The following is an 18644-nucleotide window of genomic DNA, read 5'->3' on the forward strand; positions in this document are numbered from 1 at the left end:
GACACCACAGAGGAGTGAGTATGTATGTGTGTGTTTGTGTACCGCACTCGTCCCCTCTGAAGGCTCTATTGTAGTGGTTGCTGGCATGCGTATCGCTGGCGATAGTTTCTCTCCAGCCCTGGGCCTCACACTATTGTCTGGCCGTTCTGTTGCTAATGGCCTGCTGCTACAGTAATACTCAACAGACCTTTACCTCCGCATGGGTTTGTGCATGCACATAGTGTGTGCCTTTGCTGGTGGTGCATACATGCGTTTTGTCGATGTGTGAAAGCGTATCAGGCTTGAATCGCTGTCATCAGAGTCGGCGTGTATGTGTGTTTCTTGTCTGTTGGTTTAAGATGGCAAATAAGGGTTTTTACTATGTTCTGGTTGGAAGGCTTGGAATAATAACCCAAGCCTGGTTAAGCACATACAATGTAGTCTGAATAACAGAGAGAAAGAAAGATTCAGAGAAAGAGCGATTGGAATGTGTGAGGAATAGAATGCAAAGAGAGAAAGCGACTGGAGCAACCGTTCAGCTGTTGCATGATGGGAAGCGGTTGCCTAACAAGAAAGAGATAATTTGCTACTCTTAGGAGTTTGACTGTTGTTGTGGAGTAACATGTGCGGGTAATTGCAACAAAAAATCTTACAAAGAAACCCTTCTTTTGCCTTTTTTATATGACAAATAAAGCAAGTGTACTGCAGACAGGGTTTAAGAGAATAAATAGCATTAAATGATACTTCAAACACACACAGTGATAGCAAAACAAGATCTAAGAATGCACGGCTGCATTAGACATGGAAAAGCTCAGTCAAATTAGTTTTTTCACTTTACAGAGGTAAGGACCCTATACAGTGGACCAACTTTGACCCAAAGGATTTCCTTGAGGACTTACGAAAGACAAACATCCCCGTGGAGAGCTTTGAGGACATGTTGGAGAAGGCAGATGTTGGGCACGGCTACATGGATAGACCCTGTCTGAACCCCGCTGACCCTGACTGTCCCCTCACTGCACCTAATAAGAACTCAACTAAGGTAGGCACACAACTAGCCTCAAGCTTTTGGCTTGGAATATTCATGTGCACACGTCCATCATTTCTATGTTCTAAAACACAAAGTCTTAAGTTTGAGCTTAGCCGCTGACAGTTATTTTCTCGCCTGCTGCATTTATTACACCAGCCATTCAATGTGGCGCGGGCCCTGAGCGGCGGCTGCCACGGTCTGTCCAGGAAGTACATGCACTGGCAGGAGGAACTGATCGTAGGAGGGACCACCAAGAACGGCAGCGGACCCCTGCTCAGGTAACACACCCACGCTTCCACACGCACACTTCCATAAACACTGTAGCAATCGCGACAGGGCTTATTCTGGGGACTCGGCGTGTTTTTTGTTCTCTTACGCTCTCCAAAGCTGTACATGCACGTGTGCGCCGTGCGCTATAAATCTTGCAGTCATTAGCAGATTCCAGTGAAATCTTAAGAGCTCCAGCTGTTCCTGCTCAGCTCTGGCTGCTCCGCTTGGACACTGCCCACTCACACACAAATACGCACTCGTGGACCAAGTGATCTATTGCCTGACTAGTTTGTTCAAATATACAGCGATTTGGGTTACACAGACTTAATTCTGACACCATCACCAGGTCAAAGCTTCGAGATTATGCGGTAAACTTACAGTGGCGTTTGGCGCACACGGTTTTTACGAGTGTTCTATAAGGTAACCAGAGAAAACATTAGATTTACACGGGAATTTAAAAATGTTTTCTTTGCAGCTTTAAACGTAATCCCCCATTTTGCTTGCGGACTTTATATTTGAATGCTGAGCTGCAGTGTTTAGGGCGCATGAACATGCGCTTACACACAAAGGCACATATCCACAGTCACACACACTGGTCACAGAGTACAGTGGGCTGCGTTGTTTGTGTTTTGTGGTTGTGTGTTTTCCTGGCAAGGTAGGGTCATTAGAGTGTCTGTGCGTGCCTGCATGCCTGTATGTATGTGTGTGTGTGTGTGTGTGTGTGTGTGTGTGTGTTGGCCCAATGCTGCTGGCACTCTGTTTCTGCATCTTGTTTACTAACTGCCACCATTACGGTGATTATCACCATATTACAGAGATCACATTCATAAAGAGAATGACAGGCTAATGTCTTCTCCATTGCCTCGTAACATTTTGATGATGTGAAAATACACAGACTGACTCAACCACTGTTCATAAGTTGCTCTCTAGTCCAGACTCATTTGTTAGAAACTACTCAGTTATATTACTTTATTGCCTTGTTAATGTTCTCATTAAGAATGTGCGATGCTCGTTGTACTTGATATCATGGCCTTTGTAATCAGAACGGAGATAGGAGAGGAGAGCATGTTGGTTTGAACTTGTCGAAATGTAAGCCCACTTTTTAATTGCCATGGTTAGTGTATGAGATCATTGAAGAGGGGGATGCAAATTCCTTATATATTTTGGTTGTGTGAAAAAAAGTCAGGTTTGCATACTGTTATACAGATTAATCGGTTAGTAAAGATATTGTCCACAAACTACTTAAGATGAAAATAGTGATCGTTCGCAAAAGGACCCTGCTGGGTTCAGCGTACAGTGTTTGGAGGACCTGTGTACGACAGAGCAAAATTAGACCAACATTTTTCAAATTCCTAGCAAGGACTCAAACAGATGACTTCATATCACCCATTAGAAACTATATAACCTGCCTACAACAAGCCACCTGTCTGTCAAAGCACACCTGACACATTGAACGGAAACCTGTTTCCAAGGCAAGCCTTTCCTCTCGAGCTCCCACAAATATAAACTTCTGGCAAATAAGTAAAGGAATTCAGGCTAACCACAGTTTAAGCTCTTTCCTTGTTGTTCTTTCTGCTGAAAAGTTCACTCAGGAGTACACTGCATTTTGAACAACAATGCAACAAACCATCATTGCATGGTTTCCGTCATCAGAAATGTGTTTCAGAGCACAGCCATGCAGATAAGAGAGATTTTTGTGTGTTTTGGACCAGATTTTTTCTTTCTGTGCTGGCTAAATTTGCACCCGAGCTGCGCTGGTACCTCCTGCATTGGAAATAAGGTCAATTTTTAGTTTTTTGGCTTTTTGGGTTGATGATTTCTCTTTTTCCTGCTTCCCTCTTGTGTCTTTTGGTGTGATGCTCCCAACAGGCTGGCATGTTGATGAGCACATTACCACCTCTCAAGCCACAAGAGTTTAAATCGTACTCAAGATATAGCATCTGCACTTCCCTTCTGGTGCTAAGTGCTTGTCAATCATGGAAATCAAACAAAAAAACACTCACTGTTGTGTTTTGCACATTTACAAATCCAATTTTCAGCATTATTTGCAGAAATCAGAAAGCCAGCTCATCGCCTTGTTGTTTCTCTTGTATAAACTGATGATTTGCACCTCGTTGACCTCCCTCTTTTTTTTCCCTCTTTCATCCTCTCCTTGTTTTTCCTCCCCCTCGCTCTGCCATCCTCCCTCACTCCCTTCCTCCGCCCTCTCCAGTGCCCAGGCCTTACAGACCATGTTCCAGCTGATGACTCCCAAGCAGATGTTTGAGCACTTTCGGGGCTACCTAGATGTTTCCCTCATCAACTGGAACAAAGAAAAGGCTGCAGCTATACTGGAAGCCTGGCAGAGGAGATATTCTGAGGTAAGGGACCAAAAAAAGCAAAAAAAAAAACCTGCAGAAATATATGAGAAACGGAGAGATTCCGAAAAGAGGAAAAACGATAGAGATGAGCAAACTAGCCTAAATCTCAACAACCATACATTAAATCATTGAACGGATACAGGTAAAGGCCTCATCTAAAGCCAGGCCTCTGATAGATAGTAGATCCACTTCTGGTGTGTGGTAAAGGGCTGAAGCTGTCTCTCGCTGCTTAGTGGAGAGGAGCAATAGAGCAACAGGATGAGCATGTCTGGAATACATTAAGAGAGTGCTAGATATCTCTTTTTTTTCTTCTCTCTCTCACTCTAGCTCTCTCTGTCTTTACCTTGCACACAAACACACACGCACACAAAAGCTTACACACAATTGCTTTTCCAGCTGTGGCCCCTTTGGTGGCTCATGTGTGACATCATCTGGTCTTTGTTTTGGGGGCCCCAACCTCCGTTCCACATAGTGCGACCCTGTGTGTATTTGTATAAATGATGTAAGTGTGTGTGTGTGTGTGCGCACGCACCGTTGATCTTTTGGCCCAGTAATCACTGATGGTACAAAAATTACAAAAAGATGCCAGATATTGTTCGTGTGAGCGTTTGTGGCGTGTATTGCCGATGTTTAGGCATATTTGTAAGGATACGCCTGGCCGTCGGTATATGTTTGACACATGTATGAGTTTACTCATGGCTACGAGTGTGCGTGTGTGCGTGTGTGTGTGTGTGTGATATAGTGTGTGTTTCCGAATGTGTGTCAGCCAGCATTGCTCCCCGCTGAGCTGTAACTGTATTTCAATGTTGAAGCCATCTGTCTACCCTGAGATAGCAAAACAGAGAGGAAGGACGGTTCATGGTACAGTCTGCGAATTCTCCTACAACAGGGGCTGAGGTCATTAATCAAGGATGAATTTTGTTTTTTAAGACACACAAGATGACATTTAGTTATTCTATACACAGATAGTCACTTTATATTACTAGGTATTCATTAATCAGGTTAGAAGTGCCTTTGGACTGTCAGCTGAAGTGAAGCTTGCATTGAATAAGGGAAACTCAACTTCTCCCTTCAGGAATGTACACTTTGCTTACCGAGATAGAAGAAGTAGCCATAGAGTTGTTTGCATATGCCCCTGAAAGTCAGGACCCTCATCTCGACATTTAGCCTACCTCGAACCTTTGTGTATTCTCTTATTTTAGTGCCGTCCTACTGAAATGCAGCATAGAGAGTCAAAGCAACATCTGTTTAGCTAAAAGTGATGAGCTTTAACAATGTTCCTGACATCATGTTTGCTTTCCTTTGAATTCAGTGGCATAAAGACTGCAGAAAAGTATACCTGTGGATCCTTACTCATAGCACCTCTAGCAAGCCTTTTCTCTGCTCTGTCCTTGAAATCAGCTTTTAATACGTGAGATTTTGTTGAAACTGTTGGTCTGAGGTTAATATTCAGGATGGAGGAGAGTGAAGACGAGCGGAGATGCTCAAATTGAAAATAAATTAGAATAGCCCAGTTGCATATGGAAAATTGGAGCAGAATTGCACTAGAACATTTAGGGAAGAATGCAGTGGAGATGAGAATATATCATTAGTCTTTATTTTGTGGAGAGCTGCAGGGAATTTAGATTAACATAAACGAAATTCTTTGGAATTTATCATAACAGCTCAGAGGGCATTTTCGTGGGAAACATCTTATTTATAAGCAATCACTTAGACTGCTTTTTTTCTTCTTTTTCATCTCATTTAATTTTTAAAGTTCTGTTCAAAGACCCATATCATATGTACAAGAGATTATTCTCCAGTAATTGCACTCAGATACTGATTAAAGATTAATTGAATTTTGGTATTGAAATATTGTCCCTGCAGATTTTCCAGATTGTTTAATGCAGATATCTGCTTTCTTTTTATTATCTTCTACCTTAAATCAGAGACATTTTCAATTCTTCAGCTTACTTTTTGATCGTTATTTTTTTCCTCCAACATTTTTCGTGCTTCTTTTCCTGTGTTTCATTGTATTTCTGTGTACCCCCCTCTCTTTAGGTAGTGCTGCAGAGTGTGGCAGCAAATTCGTCTCAGAAGGTCTTGTCTTTCACCACCACCACCCTGGAGGATATTCTCAAGTCTTTTTCTGACGTCAGTGTTATTCGCGTGGCCAGTGGATACCTGCTGATGGTAAGAGCCATAGCCATAACAAAAAAGAGAATATATTTTTTGGGGGCATTAACTTAAACTAGACTTTACTGGTCTTGGATCAGAGAAGACAGAAACATGTTTTAGGAATCAGATCAAAAAATACCTGAGTGTGCTAATTGTAACAACTGACTTAAGCTGGTTAGATAATCAATGGTCTGCTTGTTTGATTTTTGTGCTCAGCTGGCCTACGCGTGTCTGACTATGCTGCGGTGGGACTGTGCCAAGTCTCAGGGTGCTGTGGGGCTGGCGGGTGTCCTTCTGGTGACACTTTCCGTGGCAGCTGGTCTGGGCCTCTGTTCTCTCCTGGGTATCTCCTTCAATGCTGCCTCTACGCAGGTAACTCACACACATGAGACCAGGCAGCTCCTTTGAGCGGTCACTTAGTAAAGGTCAACACTTAAAGACTCACAAAAGACCTTAAAAACAGACAGATATCCAATCTCCACGCTCTTAACTTTTATGCTGCATTAAGCCTTAATGCATGCAGGTTCAGACATGTCACATGCGTCTTTGTTATTCCCTTAGCTGTTTAGCTTTTTGGACTTTTTGATTGAATGCTAAAATGTCACAAACAAAATACGCAATCCTAGAGCAGCTGTCACATACAAACTGAAAGTGAGGTTTTCTTCTATTTATGGGATGATGCAATATCCCAGAGCGAGGTATGGAGTCGCTGATGTGTGGCCCATTCCTCCTATTTGCACCATTTCACAAACTCACACGCTCAAGCTCTGCAGCTACGACATCAGTTTAAGAAGTGAGGATTTAGTGATTATATTTTTGGGCGGGGTGTGGGATTGGGCCCCAGAGAGTGAGCACATGGACCTGCTTTTATATCCTGGAAGGTCCAGGTGAGCTGGATTAGCTGACAGCCCTCTCGTGTTGCCTTCCCAAATTGGCATATAACCTCCTTCAGAACAGTGGGTGGGGAATTACAGCTGCAGGGATTGGATACATACGTTCTTCCTCAGATTTAATCGAACCAACCAACAGAACCATCAGTATAGAACCAACTAAAAGCTGGTTTGATGCTCCACAATTAGAGAGCCATGTTCAGAGCCCCATCACTACGTCGATTTAAAACTATCTTTCAATACATGTTTGAACCTCCCATTAGTGTACTTTGAATTTAGACGGTTAGTCGACACCAATCACAATGCTTGTCTAAATTTCTCTACATATCAGTGACTGAATATCAACAATTTAATCTAATTAAATTAATTAACTAATTATTGCATTGGGTTGAGTTCACAAACTGCTTTGACTTTAAATCCAAGTTGAAGCAATTATTATTTTTTTTTTTCACTTTTTGAAGTACAAGCTGGCTCTCAGTTTTCCAACATGGTTGTCACAACATTTGACTTGATCTGGATGGTCTGTATAATCCTGCCTCCAGCCCCTGACATAAGTTCTCCAGCAAAGAGTTGGTGCTGCAGCAACACCAGTTTTTCAGTGCCGGAACTAATGCTTCAGTGGCTGTGAAAGAAAGGACTGGTTCTAAGTTAGGCTCTGGTTCTGAACCGGCATGCTTTGGTGGGGAAATAAAAATTCAAATTTCATTCAAATTAGCTGAAATTGTAACAAACAAATATTTAGAAAATATTTGTCAAATAGTCCTTTCAAGATTTTGAACAGAGGATGGAAAAAATAGAGAATGCTATTTGGACTCCACTTATTCAATAGCTCCGTGATTTGTTCTCCCTTAGCTCCCCAGAGTCCAACTTCCTTCCAAGAAAAACCAGAGCAAACTCAGGAAAAGATGAATAACAAGATGCCAATTTGTGCCAGTAGATGGTATCGATACACATTTTGCCACTCAGTTCATGTAGAGCGTTCTGGTGGAGTGAACATGGGTGTGTATGACTGAGGGGTGTAAACAAGCTCTTTCAGGTATCTACCATAACCCTGAATGATTTAACCCTTGAAATAGAAATCTGGTTTTATTGCACAATATTTTAATGTTGTCAATGAAGAAAAACTGTAAAACCTTAAATGGTAAATGTAAATCCTTCATATTTTTATTATGAGTTTATTATATTTTTCCAATTGTTATTTGTAAAACATATACATATTATGTATGTATTATGCCATCGTATCATATATCTGGTTGTTCTGCTCTTCCATTCTACCCCAGAACAGCAAATAATGAAAGATGACACCCATGAGGTTTTTTTGTGTGCTTCAGGTTCTCCCCTTCTTGGCTCTGGGAGTTGGGGTGGATGATGTCTTCCTTCTCGCTCATGCCTTCAGTGAGACCGGACAGAATAAGAGGATCCCATTTGAGGTGAGACACACATCCACATTTACGCCGTACCGACCCCTTTTATGTCTTATCTCAGCCATCGAGGAATGTGTAAAAGCTTGTCTGTGCCTGCGGTGTAGCTTCACACAGCTCATGTGCCACACACTCAGCCCACTTATCGAAGCAATGCTCCATTAGAAAAATTTTCCTTTTTTTTTTGTACTGCTGTTTGGTTTTTGTTTTTGTCATGTCATAACGTAAGCTTGTGTTTAAAGGCTTTCAGTATGAAGTTGCATGTATTGAATTGAAAACCTGACATTCAGAGGTTCCATAACAATAATTTTGTGTCACTTAAAAAAAAAAAATAAAAAAAAAGTATTTCTTGCACGTTCTCAGGCATTTCTAATAATAGCGTGGAACAACAGATCATTTAAAAGCAGATCTTGCCCATGCAACATTAAACAACAAAACTAAAAACTGTTGGAAGAGTTTCCAGAGGTGTAAATAAAGCATATATTTCTCAACCTCGAGTGGTTTGCGAGTGTTTGGATTTAATTTCCAGGGGGGGCGGGGGACTCAGGCATGTATTTGCTTGTTTTTGTTTTCCACTGTTTCCCTCCGCTTGCAGCTCTTGTCTCTCTGTCTCCCTCATCCCCCAGCTTCCTTTGTGTGACAGAGATGAAAACTAAACAGAGCTGAACTTGATCTCCCCTGTCTGACACACACACAAACACACGCAGATGCACACGCCTGCAGATACTCCCTGTGTGGTCCTGCACGTCCTCAAATCTTCACACAGTCGCCGCCAAGTCTTCCAGAGTTGTGTGCATTCTTATCTCTGCTCTGTGTGTATCTACTGGAGAAAAAAAAGAAAAAAAAGGTTTTCGGGCAACAGTGATCCTACGAAAACTTTGGTCATTTCTGCTTTTTCCTCAACACTTCAAAGAGAACTAGACAGGCTCAGGTGGATTATCTAAGCACTTCAGGGCTTCAAAATACGAAGCAATCACTGTCAGTCATGCTACTATTACGATAATTGTTCATAATCTCAAGTATTACACATTTGCCGTTGGCTGAAAACTGATCAAAAGCTTTTCCTTTCATTTGCCACTCTTTTTGTGTCTGTCAGGATCGTACGGGGGAGTGTCTGAAGAGGACAGGGGCCAGCGTGGCCCTCACCTCCATCAGTAACGTCACAGCATTCTTCATGGCAGCCCTCATCCCCATCCCGGCACTCAGAGCCTTTTCTCTACAGGTATGCTGGGTAGTGACTGTGTGAGAGAGAGAGAGAGCCATGTGGGGGCCTCACTCCAACTAATAGTGGTGTTCCTACCCTCAGTGACGCCAGATTTCAGCAGACCTTTGTGTTATTGATTTCATATATATGGAACCAAAGGTATGTGTGTTGAAGGTGTATGTTGTTAAAAGCACCCACTTTCCTTCTTCTTTGAGGCCAATTGGTGGTGGGCCCAGTGTCTGTCCAGATTGTGGCTGAGGTTCATGTAACTGTATCCAACTGTGTGAGCACATGGGTGTTCTTGGATATCCTCATGTTCATGTGGATGTGTGAGCGTGGAGGCTTGTAGTGTCTGCGTTGGTCGTTTGAAAAGCAATAATCTAGTGTTTGCGTGCGTTCGTGTGTGGCTGGAGATTCAGAGGGGAGCTCTGACTTCTCTAACATCTGTCAGTAATTACAGACGTCACCAGAGCAGTGTCTAACAAAATGGAACTCTATAATGACTGAATGCGTTTAAACACTTTTGATTCATGCCTGTTAGCTGTGTTTGACACAGTATAATAGTGCAGTTTTATTCTAATTGTATTCTTGATGTTTCTTTTTCTGGACACAGACCATTTCTATCAGTGCAGCTATAATTTTCATTGAATACAAGGGTCAAACAAAAGAAATGCAAACATTCAATGATTTGAACACTCTTATGTGAACCTATGGATGGAATGATAGCATATTCAGGTATATCTGGACAGATTTGACTATTTCTTATGAGCAAAGTAATTATCTTTCTCTCCCCTTACTCTCACTGTCTTACTCTATTCCACACAAACGCGCACACTCAGAGTGAGATAAGATGTCGCCACTTTGAGTACAATATTAGCATGTGTGGATAGATGGTTTTAGTACAGCGAGTCTGTCAAACATGATCCATTTACCCCACGGGTCTAATCCATGCTGCCTCGTTTTAAACACACACATACACATGCCAAGCATACTTTGCTTGTGGTTTTGTGACTGGTAGAGGGCAAATTTCATGGACAAGACATGATAACCATCTTTTTATTATGGAACACATCCACATATGACAACCACAACCAGTGGTGCTCATCTCTCAGCCTCATATTAGCACAGAAATATGTTTTGCTGGGCATGTGCGTGTCTCTATCAGGATTAAACGCTTCCTGTGGTCAACTCCTGCATGGATTCAAGTTCCAGTCTCTGCTTTATCACGTCCCTCATTCACTTCCCTTCAACAGCAAGAACTAAAAAAAAAAAAGCACACACAGGGCAGCGCATGTTCATGCACAGAGGACAGATTTAAAGATAGATATCTCCACTTTGGGTTCAGCTAGCGGTCAGTATGCGTGTGAGTGTGTGTGTGTGTGTGTGTGTGGAGTCACACACTGGCCCAGTTGAGAATTAATCGTCCCAGTCCACATACAGACGTTTTCTGTCTCTTACATGATTTCTCTCAATGTCTGAGCAGCAAGCTGAGGAATGAGGGAGGGTGAGGATGTGTGAGTGTGGGTGTCTGCTTGGTGTTAAGGTGTGGTTTAAATGGGAGCCTGCCGTTTTTGTTTTTTTTTCTCTTTTAAGCTGGCAGTAGATACGTGTGTTTTATGTGTGTGTGAGTGAGTACGAGGCGTGTGTGTGTGTGTGTTGTCTGTACAGCCGCAGCGCCTGCTCATCACTTCAGGCCCCGCGGGCCTCTGGCTCTTTGGGTGGTCTGGCACACACATGCGATTGTGTGCATGCTTTTGCATGTGTGTCTGTGTGCACGTGTGTGTGTAGTGGTCTGGCAACTACGCAACATCCAGATTGTGCTCTGGGCAGGGCCCCAACCTAACCCCCACCCCCACCCTCTGCTCCAGTGCACCACCTTCAAATACTTAACCACAACATTGTACTGGCGTCTATTTCTTATAGGCACATGCCTGGCTTTTTCCCTGCACATTCAGTGGTTTTGTCTTGAAAAGCACTCCAAATGTGTGATATGGCGGTTCTTGTTTTTTCTTTCTTAATGTTGATTTATTGAAATGATTTGTTTGTGAATTATACATGAATACACAAATTATGAAGAACATCACTACATAGAATTTAATTAAAATTTTTTACATATCATCACTTGTCTAAATTAGAATTTTAAGATCTTTTTTAAAGGAATTTGTTCGGTCAATTCTTTGTTCCTGTTGGGTTTTACTCTCATCCACAATCTCTGAAGACTTTTCCCCACCAGTCTCTGTGTATAATCAACAACGTTATCTGTGTTTCTTTCAGGCTGCAGTGGTGGTGGTCTTCAACTTTGCCATGGTGCTGCTTATCTTTCCCGCCATCCTCAGCATGGACCTCTACAGACGAGAAGACAGGCGTTTTGACATTTTCTGCTGCTTCCACAGGTGTGCACACATATACAAAGAAGTTCTTTCAATTCTGCTCAGGGTCGTTGCATTGCCGTTCTTTAGATCTTTAATAATATATTACTTAAACAGTCATCTCCCAAGGTGTTTTCACATTAATCCCCCTAAGTCAAAACCTAATTGCTAAAGTTGTCTCTTTCTGTCTGGGTTCTTGGTTATTTCAATATTTACATGTCACAGTTCTCATTAAACTTTGCCTGTCTGGGCATGCTTATGGGCTCAGCAATAGTATGGATGTGCTTGATTGTTGGATCTTAGTTCTGTGTAATTTCACAAAGAATTTTCTTCCTTTGCATATTTTCTCTTGTAGCATTCCATTGTCTTACTGTTTTTCCACTGTGTTTATCATGACAGCCCCTGTGCCAACCGTGTGATTCAGATTGAGCCTCAGGCGTACTTGGATGGGGCAGACGCAAGCCACTACAGCCCCCCGCCGTCATATCGCACCTCTCCTCCCTCATATCATACTCCTCCCCCCAGCTACAGTAGCCCCCCTCCAACCTACAGCAGCCACGGCTTTGCCCAGCAGACCCAAATCACCATGCAATCCACTGTACAGCTCAGGACAGAGTATGACCCCCGGACTCAAGCCTTCTACACCACAGCCGAGCCCAGATCTCAGATCTCTGTGCAGCCCATCAACCCAGCTCCTACTAGGGGCAACCTTAACAGTGACTATTACAACAACAACAACAACACCAGCAGCAGCATGAATGGCAGCGGCAGCAATCATGGCAATCTGAGCAACAACAACAATGGCAACAGAAATAATGGGGGCTCCCGAGGCTCTGCCGTATTTTCCCATCATTACCCCACGTCTCCTGCTGTTGCACCCACCTCTGGTGGCTGCTCAGTCCCTCAGGGTGATGCCACCTCATCGACTGGTCAAAGTCCAGAAAACAACAGCTCAACTCGGGACCTGTTGTCCCAGATCGGAGAGGCCACCCTGGGCCTGCACTGCCTGGACCCCCCCTGCTCTCGCTGGACCCTAGCCTCTTTTGCTGAGAAGCACTATGCTCCATTCCTTCTGCAACCCACCACCAAGGTGAGTTTGGTTTCTGTATGTGTTTTTATCGAAAAGGGAGTTGAATAACTTCTGTGTGAGGTAAAGGGGTATTTGTGAGCAAAGCTAACTCACTGTGGCGATAATTTGACTGGGAAGGTTAGTCACCGGACTGAATAGAGGAGAAGGAGGAAATCTGGGGTGGAGGCTGACCTCAGTCTTGTGGGTGGCCTATCATTTCAAAGCCCTCCAGGGCTGAAATCATCCGGTGGCCTGTACTTGACATTAAAAAGTGTTTCTCAGTTTCAGCATACTGTCAAATGTTTCTACATTGGACCAAATTGCTTCCTGCAGTTCTGTGATGTCTTTATCCAACACCTCCCTTACTGCTGAACATTTAGACTGTGCATTTGTGTTGTTTTAAGTTATTTAAATTCATTCAGATTTTGTATATTTTTGAACATGCTGCTGCAATCCTTTATTAACCCTCTGAGGTCTATGATCACGCCGGCGTGATCAGGTCGCATGACGTCATTACGGCTCAGACCCCAGAGGGTTAATCATGTGTCAGTCATTCATATTTGTTTGTGCACCTCAGTGGTTCAGAATATGCGCCCTGCAGTGATTTCATAGATTCAGCTGCATGTTCATCCCTCTGACTCCAGGTGGTTGTGATTGTACTGTTCCTCTGCCTGCTGGGAGTCAGTTTGTACGGGACCACTCAGGTGAGGGATGGCCTGGAGCTGACGGACATCGTACCCAGAGAGACCAGCGAGTATGACTTCATCGGTGCCCAGTTCAAGTTCTTCTCCTTCTACAACATGTATGTGGTGACACAGCGGGCCGATTATGCCCAGATCCAGCCACTGCTGCACCAGCTTCACCAAAGGTTCCACACCGTTCGCTATGTGCTGAAGGAGGACAACGGTCAGCTGCCCCGCATGTGGCTTCACTATTTCAGGGACTGGCTGCAAGGTAAATTCAACCCTGATTTCTAATTGCAAGCGAAAAAATGTATCTGCCCATTTTTGACAACATTGGTTAGGTGTAGAATTGTGATTTAGTGTCGGGGAGTCGAGGGTATATACATTTTTTTTACACAACGCCCCTCCCTCTGTATCCAGCTGTGAGCGCACACAGATAATCTTCCGCAGTCGCTGTTCACACATGTACTCGACTGCGGAAAAAAATCCAGACCAAATTGTCAGCACATTCTTCTTAACATCTCTGGAATTCATGTGTGAAACAGCTTGCCACCTCTGAGACACAGTCAATACTCATCAGAAAAATCATATAACATGCAGAGCGCCACGAATGAAATTGCATGGGACTGCCCGATTCTTTTCCAGCCGCCGAGCAGAAGTGCCACTCTTTTACATGTCAACAAAGTCCAAGAATGGCTTTATTTTCAGTGAGGAAACCATCACTGACTCGCTCTTAAAGATAAAACACACTGTGAGAGTCTGTGTGTGAGCCGGCTGGGAACCACACAGAGAGTGTGTGTGTGTGAGTGAGAGAGGGAAGACTGTGTCTGATATTGCTTTCTGCAATGGTGGGACAAATTGGAGCCAGACAGGCCAAGGAACGAGACCCAAAACAACATCTCCCACAGACAGACCACAGCATGGGTCTTTTTTTTGGGGGGGGGGGGGGGGGGGGGGGGGGGGGCAGAGAGGAGGGGAGGAATACACATATGGATTAGACAGCAGTATAGAATGGGAGAAACATGTTACTGATATAGTTCGTAACGATCGCTTTGAATTAGAAGCAGCAGATTTTAGGCTTTTGAAGTCTTGCTTGGTGGTTGAGAATGGAGTTATATGAAATCAGTGACGCTTATTATGGGGTTTGGGTTAGGTTGCAGTGTTGTTTTAAGCTCTGTTTTTACTGTGCTAGGTTATTACATGTTGTGTTTTCCTGTGAACCGTACTTTGTAATTGTCAGAGGAAGAATGAAGATAACAGAGCAAGTAACCTTTTTCAACATCCACATCTCACCAGTCTGTCTTGTTGTGGTTTACTAAAGGACTCCAGCAGGCATTTGACAAGGACTGGGAGGCTGGTCGCATCACACTCACCAGCTACAGAAATGGCTCTGACGACGGCGTCCTGGCTTATAAACTTTTGGTGCAGACAGGACGTAGGGAGAAACCCATCAATTTCAACCAGGTATGCTTGGGATTTTTGCTCATTTTTGTCAGTCCCATGAACACAAGTGAAACAAATCAAAGGTTTTGGGGAGTATACAAAGACTTTGCTGAAGAACAGACTGTGTGCACTCATCTTGAGATTTTTTGTGTGATTCGGCCAAGAATAGCCACGCCCTGCTGTTACAAGTTTTCTCTTTCTTTCCTCATCTGTCTTCATCTTCTCTCTGTGATGACTTTACCGAGCCCAGAAATTTAAAGCTCTCACTGGAGCTTCAGCCTGCCTCTGAAAAACCAATCAGCTCTGCGCTTAAACCATTCGTCGGTTTGTGAGGTGCCCCAGCAGTTGCTCAAAGAGTTGCTCTCTGCAAAGATGTTGCCTGTGTTATTGTCTCGCTTTGGACGGTGTGCACACCATTTGCATTGAGAGGCAACATTCTGCTCTCGAGCAGTCTAGAGAGCGGCCATATTTGATCACTAATACTGGCAGGCTCACAAGAAGTCCATTACATTGTGCTGAAATGGTGTGCCTACACAATAGGGCTGTTTAGATTTCCACCTCAGTCTAAGTCAAAAAGTTCAAATGAAGGCATGCAACAAAAGTATGCAACAAAAGATGTTATCTTAATCATCTTACAATTTCCAGTTCAGCTGCTTAAGTGAGCCCCGTCTCCAGTCTGGAATTGTAGGAGATTTTGATATCCAACAAGGACTCAAGTCAACCAAGTGAGAAGCTTGGATCTCAGAAGGAGGTCGAGAGAGGAAATACGCAGAAGATGAAATCAAGTCTCCTACATGTCAGCAGAAAGATACCAACTTGCTGATAAATGAGATAGGGTGGGGGAGAAACAAGAGGATATGAGGGGAAAGATTGACTTTGTAGGGATGGGAGAATTTACTCGGCTTCAACGGGGCATTGCATGTTTTTTATTTGAATCTTGTACCACCCCCAAAGAAACAACAGATGTGGATGCATGGCTGAATTCTTTGGCAGGAAAAAGTGAAAACAGAAGATTAGAAACTGAAGAAATATAAAAACAAAATTCTTGGCAAGGATTACTAAAAAATCTCAAACACAAAACAATCCATATTTCTTTCAACACTGAGGTAATTTTAATCAAAGTTGATCCACACTGCTGTATCTTGTGTTTATTTTTGTTTATCATTTGTCTGTGAATATGTTCAAGTCATGCTTGTCTACAGTTGAGACTTAAGGCTTTCACCACTCTTTTCACTCTCGTGTTTGTTTTGACTATTTATCTTACCCAATAAACTATTGCAGCAGCATTTTAGTCCTCCTTATAGCTCTCTGTAGCTGCCAGGAAGCTGAGACAAGCCTAGTGTGCGGCCCTGTGACATCACTTTGTCTGCCTTTGAGGGAACTGTACTCTCCGGGAGTCATAGGGGCTGCCAGCAGAGCTGCCTGGGCTTCCCATGACAGCTTGAAGACTTACAGTTGTTGCATATCCCGCTGTTAAATTCAATCCAGATCCTCTGGAATCCAGCTCTCGCGCTTGCTCCTTCGCTCTATCTCTCCCTCGCTAACTCCTGACCTCTGTGCTCCGCTGCTGTGTTCACTCTCTTTGAGGGGATCTGAAACACGTGGTTTCTTTGAGCCAGCTCTGTGTTCATTTGTATGTTTTGAATATGTGTTCTGCAGTTGCAGTAGCTGTTTTCTACATCTCAAAATCAGGACCAGATCTTTTTCTGACCCTGACAAATTGCAAAGCTAGATATTTTATTTTGATACGGCACTCTATGAGTCTGTGCATAGGAGCTCTCTATTTGATCTGCCCCAACTGACAATTCTGCCTGGTGCCTGGTGGTTGTTCATTCTTTGTGTGTGGTTGAGAGAGATAAAGTTGGGAATACAGAAGGGCGTGAGTATCGAGAGGAGAAGTCGCTAGAAGGATTTAAAGTCCAAAAATGCCATGCTAACTCTATATCAAAAGCTCTTTTCTTTTTAGGCCCGGGTGACTCTGTGGCGCCAGGCATTCTGGGTACCCATAGGGGTCAGAAGAACCAAGTGTGAGCAACATTTGTACAGATGTTGTGTTATTTTTATAGCTCTACTCCATTTGCTGGGTGGCATTTCCTTCAGTGTTAACAACCAGGTTAACTGCACACAGACGCGCTCAGGGACTCCAGCCAATTTTTTTATTGTTACGCTAACTCAAGCAATTTTTCTCTCGCCACCCTCCTACTACAAATTATTCATCCACCTAACCCCATGAGTCCAGCTTCACCCCTGAAAGCTCTCCCTGCCTCTGTGAAATAGGGATTTATGGTTCCTAGAAGGGAGAGTGGCAGAGCAGTACAGTAATGGTTTTACCTCTCGGGAAGTAGCAATGCTAGGTTTCACTAAAAGTGAAAAAAAAAAAAAAAGCTAGACAGCCATTCATGCACTGATTACAGCCATTAAATCCGACTGGAAATGCCTAGGAGAAAAAAGCACAAAAGAAAAAGTTTCTCATCATTTTTTTGAGTAGATAAATCTCTAGAACTATAGCTATCCATTAATAGAAGGTCAAATATTGCAAAGTCATTGTTTAAGATATTTTATTATAAATAGATCTAAGAAAAATAATTCTGATGGAGTTAACATAACCTTGACAACACATGTTTGTGTCAGCAATGTTAATCACTGATGATGTATGTGTGAGCATGATTTTTTTTGTACTTTTTTTTTTTTTTTTTTTGCTTTAACCTCTTGGGGTTTATTGTTTTATCCTATTTAGCATGTATCTATTTGAATGACAGCCCATGAAACTGGTGGGTAATTTTTTAGGCGTATGATCAATAATTGATTTCATTTTATTTATTAATTTGCATTAATAAAAATACATGAAATTTTGGAAGCCAGTAGGGGAATGATGTGAACTTACAGGGTTCAGCCAGGCAGGTACTAATGACTCAGCTATGAGGTCACCCCTGCAACCTGAACATCTAAAAACCAAAAGAATCCATAGTTGGAATAAACCATCAAATCTGTACCAAATTGTCATCATGCTGTTGACATGTTTTTTAACATGGACCACTCTGATGCCATAAGATACCAACACTGACATCATATCCATTCTATTAGCATGGTCAAAAATACTGTTAAAAAGTTCATTATTGATCAATTTGCTCAGGTCTGAATGCAGCCTTTTATGTAAAATAAAGTACGAGATTACATCTTCTCTCTTGCTGTAAACTTAGTTATATAGATATAATAAAACTAACCTCACTCCATAGCCATCAGCAACTGCAGCATTTTAACAGGAGTGCTGCAAGGCTTCCTTTATAAATTTATTCAGAGTGGTCAGGATGTTAGGCCTGAGGTTGGCCAGCCAGTATCTACTGTATGTAAAGGGAGACGCTGATTCAACGTTTTCCATGTTTTAATGTGGCATGGTAATTCTGGGAAACTGAAATACGGGAATGTTCAGAAAGGTAACCAGTGTTTGACTTGTTGATTTTTCTTTGGTTGGAAAGAGAGACTGATATTTGACTCAGATTTTGAAAGGTGCTCCGTTTTCTTGCACTCATGCATGTGTGCAAAGAAGAATTTCTGTGGTCAGCTCACCTGTAGAAGGTTATGGTCACAAATGCCTTATTTTCACAATGCCTTTTCGTTTCCAGAACATACTTAACAGCTGTCAGCACCACAATCCTTTTTTTTCGTCTTTTTCATAACCTCAGTGCCAAGTTTTCAGTTTCAAAAGTTCTCGCCCGCGTGTACCGTAGCAGAAAAGATTTTTTTAACTGTCTGTTTGCTAATTTTTACGATC

The 18644-nt window shown here is 42.8% G+C and overlaps 1 protein-coding gene across 1 annotated transcript in view; it reads left to right on the forward strand.

Annotated features, from left to right (window-relative positions):
- Positions 1-18644, forward strand: part of ptch1 (patched 1) — a 49392-nt gene that overhangs the window by 19304 nt on the left and 11444 nt on the right. The window contains exons 6-16 of the mRNA XM_072387738.1: positions 820-1018; positions 1163-1284; positions 3489-3636; positions 5677-5808; positions 6010-6165; positions 8015-8113; positions 9201-9326; positions 11583-11701; positions 12077-12767; positions 13391-13700; positions 14751-14893. Of these exons, the coding sequence (XP_072243839.1) occupies positions 820-1018; positions 1163-1284; positions 3489-3636; positions 5677-5808; positions 6010-6165; positions 8015-8113; positions 9201-9326; positions 11583-11701; positions 12077-12767; positions 13391-13700; positions 14751-14893 (2245 nt within the window). The remainder of the gene's footprint in view (positions 1-819; positions 1019-1162; positions 1285-3488; positions 3637-5676; positions 5809-6009; positions 6166-8014; positions 8114-9200; positions 9327-11582; positions 11702-12076; positions 12768-13390; positions 13701-14750; positions 14894-18644) is intronic.

This window comes from Leuresthes tenuis, unplaced genomic scaffold (genome assembly GCF_036924035.1).
Source record: "Leuresthes tenuis unplaced genomic scaffold, fLeuTen1.0.hap1 SCAF_6, whole genome shotgun sequence".
NCBI lineage: Eukaryota > Metazoa > Chordata > Actinopteri > Atheriniformes > Atherinopsidae > Leuresthes > Leuresthes tenuis.